Source organism: Anolis carolinensis, chromosome 2 (assembly GCF_035594765.1).
Source record: "Anolis carolinensis isolate JA03-04 chromosome 2, rAnoCar3.1.pri, whole genome shotgun sequence".
Classification (NCBI taxonomy): domain Eukaryota; kingdom Metazoa; phylum Chordata; class Lepidosauria; order Squamata; family Dactyloidae; genus Anolis; species Anolis carolinensis.
In genome coordinates this window covers 234359547-234365546 of record NC_085842.1, presented here as the reverse complement: position 1 = coordinate 234365546, position 6000 = coordinate 234359547, and the positions used below count along the sequence as shown (strand labels likewise).

At 43.2% G+C, this 6000-nt stretch overlaps 1 protein-coding gene across 5 annotated transcripts in view; it reads left to right on the top strand.

Annotated features, from left to right (window-relative positions):
• Nucleotides 1–452: 452 nt before the first annotated feature.
• The window catches only part of cntln (centlein), a 256558-nt gene continuing 251010 nt past the window's right edge, over nt 453–6000 (top strand). For 3 of the 5 annotated variants that reach the window (XM_062971885.1, XM_062971887.1, XM_062971886.1), the window contains exon 1: nt 454–652. In XM_062971885.1, coding sequence (XP_062827955.1) covers nt 569–652 — 84 coding nt within the window. In that variant the 5' untranslated portion in view covers nt 454–568. Of the gene's footprint in view, nt 653–6000 lie in introns of all 5 variants that reach the window. The other 2 variants (XM_008103176.3, XM_008103175.3) reach the window with 2 other exon arrangements.

Here is a 6000-nt window from a genome sequence, read left to right as displayed (position 1 = left end):
TGGTCCTGGAACCTAACCCCAGCGATATGTGAGGGAACACTGTAACCCAAAATATCAAGGTAGGAAATCCCACCATTTCTGCTTTGAACTGGAATGTATGGCAGTGTGGCCTCTGATAACCCAGTTCAAAGCAGATGTTGTGAGATTTTCTGCCTTGATATTCTGGGATATAGGGCTGTGTGGAAGGGCCTTTAGGCTTGGAGAAAAGAAGCAAGGAAAGGAGCGCGAACTTGAGGCGCGAAGTTTAAAGAAAGGAGGCATCATCCCTCCCCTTCTTGCCTTTCCTCAACCGCCGAGCGTGCTTTTTATTTTGTTCCTTAGCGCCGCCCGCACGCTTAATGTTTCCCCCTCGTCCTTCCAGTCGCAAAGTTAAACCAAAGTGGAGATGAATGGCAGGGAGGAGGAGGCGGGGCTTAGGCGAACCCGTTCCTCTCATTGGTTCGCCGCCGGCTTTTCGATTTTCCTCCCCGCGCTTGTTTGCGCCTCAACGGCCCCCTCGCTGAGGCAGGAACGCGGTAATATGGGGAAGGAATGAAAATATAGACCCCCCCACCCCTCCCAGCCTCCCATGGAGCCGCCTTCTGCAGCCTCCCGGGTCCCGAAGCTGGAGGAAGAAGTCAGGAGCCTCCATGAGGAGCTGAGCCAGTGCCAGGTCGGTAGCGAGGCGGGGAAGGAAGGAAGGGAAGCTCCTCTCTAGCTCTGGCAGGGTTCCCTCAGTCGTTTTGGACTTCACCTCCCAGAATTCCTAGCTATCGGCCAAGCTTGGTGAGGCTTCTGGGAGTTGAAGTCCGATGAAGTTGGAGGCGTCACGTTCGGGAACCACTGCGGCTGCGCAGAAGATTCTTCCTTGCTGCTTATTGCTCTCTCCTGCACCTTCGGACAGGCATGGGCAAACTTGGGCCCTCCAGGGGTTTTGGACTTCAACTCCCACAATTCCTAACAGCCGGTAGGAATTGTGGGAGTTGAAGTCCAAAACCCCTGGAGGGCCAAAGTTTGCCCAAATATCTAGAGAGCTCAATATGTATGTTTTGCAAATTCATTATTTGCTTAAACTGGTTGAGATAGTGATAGCTCTGCTTTCTGATGGGCCAGTGTACCCAAACTTTGGGTTGATGTGAGTTTTCTAGGCTGTATGGCCATGTTCCAGAAGCATTCTCTCCTGACATTTCACCTGAGGTCTGTTGGAAACTAGGCAAGTGGGGTTTATGTATCTGTGTAATGTTCAGGGTAGAAGAATTAACTCTTGTCTGTTTGAGGCAAGTGTGGATGTTGCAAATGGCCACCTTGATTAGCATTTAATAGCCTTGCAGCTTCAAAGCCTGGCAGATTCCTGCCTGAGGGAATTTTTTGTTGGGAGGTGTTAGCTGGCCCTGGTTATTTCATCTCTGGATTTCCCCTGTTTTCAGAGTGGTATTCTTTATTTACTGTTTTTTTAAATACTGGCAGTCAGATTTTGTCATGTTCATGCTTTTTTTCTGTTCAAATTGTCCACATGCTTGTGGATTTCAATGGCTTCTCTGTGTAGACACAGCATATTACTTGAGAACACAGAAATGCTGGATCACTCCAACAACCACCACCATGTCAGACTACACAGAGAAGCCATTGAAATCCACAAGCATGGGAACAATTTGAACAGAAAGGAAGAAGCCATGAAAATGAACAAAATTTAGTTACCAGTATTTTAAAAACCCTCTAAAATCAGGACAACACTAAAAAACAGGGGAATTCTAGACAAGAAACAATAAGGGCCAGCAAACACCTCCCAACAAAGGATCCCCTCAGGCAGGAAGCAGCCAGGCTTTGAATCTGCAAGGCCATTAAATGCTAATCAAGGTGGCCAATTGTAGCATTCATACTTGCCTCAAACAGACAAGAGCTCTTTCTTCCACCCTGAACATTACACAGATACATAAACCCCACTTGCCAAGTTTCCAAGAGACCTCACAACCTCTGAGGATGCCTGCCATTGATGTGGATGAAACATTAGAAGAGAATGCTTCTGGAGCATGGCCATACAGCCCAGAAAACTGGAGCATGGCCATACAGCCCAGAAAACTCACAGCAACCCAGTGATTCCGGCCATGAAAGCCTTTGAGTACCCAAGCTTTGTTTTAGGCACACAGTTGTTGAAATACTGTATGCAGTTGCCTCCAGGCAATGTAAGGCAGAGCATTTCATGGTGAAACACAACACAGTAATTCCTTTTCGCGACACAGTTCAGTTTTCTTAGCAAACTGGAGGTTTAAAAGAAAAATCAATATAAGAGATATGGACACATATATAAATTGTAACAACAAAATGTATGGGGATACAACATATCTCATGAAAACCTTTCATTTATATATATGTATATATTTTTTTAAATATATGATTTATTGCTTATTTCACATACACTCAGGGCCTTTCCAAACAGACCCTATATCCCAGGATCTGATCTTAGGATTTTTTCTTTAAACTGGATTGTATGAGTCTGCACGGCTAGATAATCTGGGATAAACCGAAAATCTGGAATCAGATCCTGGGATATAGGGCCTGTCTGGAGGGACCCTCAGAAGTTTCATGTTACATCTGTGTGACCTATACACTGCAGCTGATACTCTAATGTGTTGCAATGCACAGTTCGTAAAACTGTTGTAAGATATATCTGAAATATAAATCAGTTTCTTATTAAGACTTAGGTCCAATTGGTATCTGTTGGGATTTGGTTCCTGGACATTTGGCCAGGGGGAGGGGGGGGACATTTTCAAGTGCAATCCATGGATGCAGAATTTGGTTAAGGAGGACCAAGTCTATGCAAATATAAGTATTCCAAAATACAAGCCCCCCTCCAATGTCTACTTCTGGTCCGAAGCATTTTGGATAAGAGAAACTTATCCAACTACAATTCACAGTATTCCACAGCATTGAGCTATAAGGTGGTGTCAGACAGCATTATTTCTGAATCCTGAGACAGCCACTAAAGGTTGGGGAGCCATTTCAATTTTCACTCTGTCACTCCTTTATTCTAGTCCTACTCCTTTATTGTCACCCGTATGTCACTTGAGAAGAGCCATAGAGAAAGTTCAAGTGTCTGTCTTACTTGGGAGTCAAACCTTAATGCATGAACTCTGGGATTTAAGCTACATCCATAACAAGGTGGAGTGGTATGGTTCTCTCACCTTGGAGCAGAGTTTGGGCAAAGTTCCCAGGATTCTGTGTTGTGGTCCCAAAGAGTAACTTGCCCCAGGCGCTAACTCAGGCATGGGCAAAGTAAGGGCCGGGGGCTGGATGCGGCCCCTTGAGCACTTACCTCAGGCCCTCCTCATTTTTCCTGTCCTCTTGGCAGGAAAGATGGGGGAGGAATGCACACAGCAGCTGAGAGCCCTCTGGAATACTCTCAACCACTGTTTGTCTTGCCCTCTTCCTGGCATAAGGATGGTGCAAGCAGTTCCATCCTTATGCTGGGAGGATGGCTTGAGGAAAGCATGCAGGCGCAGAGAACTCTACGGAGCAATCACAGCCACCGCATGTCTGGCCCTATAAGAGGACAGCCCGAGAATCGGGGAAGGAGGATCGGAAGGAAGATGGGGCAGTTGCCGCATGTCTCGCCTTCCTCCCGGCATAAGGATGGGGCGAGCAGCATGTGCCCAATTGTCTTCTCTCCTGGCCTGACTTGAACATCCAGAATGTAGATATCCATAGGGAGTTCTGGGATCAAACCCAGTAGATACCAAGATCCCATAATACATGCAGACACTCCAGTCCCCCTCATTTGATTCCTCTTCTTGCCAAGCAGCAAAACAAGCCAGGTTTGAGCAGTTAAAGATTCCCAATAATGTTCAAAGCAGAAATCATGATTAAATGCTCCCATGCCAGGATTTATGAGATGATTGCAAACCTGGCTTCTCATGTTGACTTATTTGGAAGCAGTTACACAGTGTTTCTACCCACTGCTCTGTATGTATCCTGACATAATGCTGCAGTATTGAAATTTATCCTCCCAACAAATCAGTAATTGAAACGAGACTGAAGCAGTGACTTGCCTAAGATGATGAGTTATCTTCATAGTTGTGGGGTATATGCCTGAGAATATCACCAAGTGTATAATTGACAAGTGAATTCAAGCAATACTGAGTTCTTGGCAGGAATCTGTAATGATACCTATGCAGGTCTCTGTATGAAAATTTTAAATGCATATGTTTATTGGATTTCACACTTTTTCTTTCAGGAATACAGGTTTAACATCTCTTATTCAGAATTCCAAAATTCCATATTGTCCATCTTTGTTTTCTGACGGTTCAGTGTATACAAACTTTGGTCCATGCACAAAATTATTAATAATGTTGTTTATTGGTAAACAATGGCTCTTTTGTGTATCTGTAAAAACTCTGACATTATAAGTATTTTTCATGTTAAAAATGGCTCAGCTTGCATCACTTTAATTATTGTTTCTACCTCTTTGCCAGTTCTGAGATAGTAATGTGATACTTACTTATTTTCAACTCTGCTCAACAGTTTCTGACTTTTACCTTGCCCTTTTCAATGCATTATCTACTGTGACCTTAAGGGCCCATCATCTGCGTGTCCACAGTTAATCTACACCAGTTATATATAGTCAGAATGTGTCTGTATCAGTGTTCAAATACTGATTTTAGAGTCTTTAAAAATATAACCATTTGCTTGCACATTCAAACAATCTGGCGATAGTCTTTTGAAACTCTTGCAATGTCTGCAAGATGTTGTATTATCCCGAATAACTGGTGTCATTTGCAAGTCTGCCTCTCTTATTGTTCTCCCCTGACTCCAGATCATTTATGAATAAGTTAAATAGCACCAGTCCCAATACAGATCCTTAGGGGACCCCCTGTTTTCCATGAATTTATCTGGGACAGATGTTAGGCTGACTAGTCTGTAATTATGTGGATTCCCCCCTGGATCCTTTTTTAAAAAAATGGATGCTGCATTGGCTACCTTCCAGTCCTTTGTGAAGGAGATTTATTTTAGTGATAAGTTGCATATTTTTGTTAAAAGATCAGCAATTTCACGTATGAGCTCTTTAGGAACTCTTGGGTGAGTGCCAATGCGGCTCTGGCGACATATTTTTCATTGGTCATTTACTTCTAAAGCTGTATCTTTTGTCACCTCCATGGGATACAGTTTCTCAAAGGCACTTCCACAAAACAGCAGTTCGAGTGGGAGAATCTCTTCCAATGTCATCTGCACCAAACACTGGTACCAAGAATTAATAGTAGGCTCTCCTACAAGTAAGACTAAATGAATTATTAGTTCTAAAATGAGCGTATAAGATTGCCTCCCTCACAAAGCTTCACTTAATTTGTCGTAGTACCAAAAAACAAAACAGAAATTGGAGATGATAGTGCAATGCATACATTGATGCTAGATGCACAAACTGTTCTGTAAAAGATTACTGAACATAACAGTTGGTGACAGTGTTTCAGTAGCAGGATACCTATTGTGTAGATATTTCTGCCTGTTTCAGAGCATTGAAAGTGCTTGTTTATTCATTTATTTTTGTACATGCACTACGACCGTGATCCTCATGGGACCAGTACCCACAGTTTCACCTACTCACATCCTACAAAATATGTTTTCTTTAGAAATTTTCTAGGTCCTCCAGGCAATTCTGGTTATCATAGAGATGCCCTAGCAAATTTCTGGAGAGGAAGTCAATCATTTCAATAGAGTTTACTATTATCTGCAGTTTTCTGTTTCCACAGTAAATTCAGGAACATATCCCCTATGGATATACAGGGCTTGTATTGCATATTTGAGTCTTATAAAGTTTGATGAGACCCATTACACATGTTAATGTATTATATGCTTATGACCTCATTGTACCAATACATAATATTTTAGACAACTATGGTAAAAGTAAATGTTTTCCCCTGACATTAAGTCCAGTCGTGTCCGACTCTGGGGGGTTGGTGCTCATCTCCATTTCTGAGCTGAAGAGCCGGTGTTGTCCGTAGACACCTCCAAGGTCATGTGGCCGACATG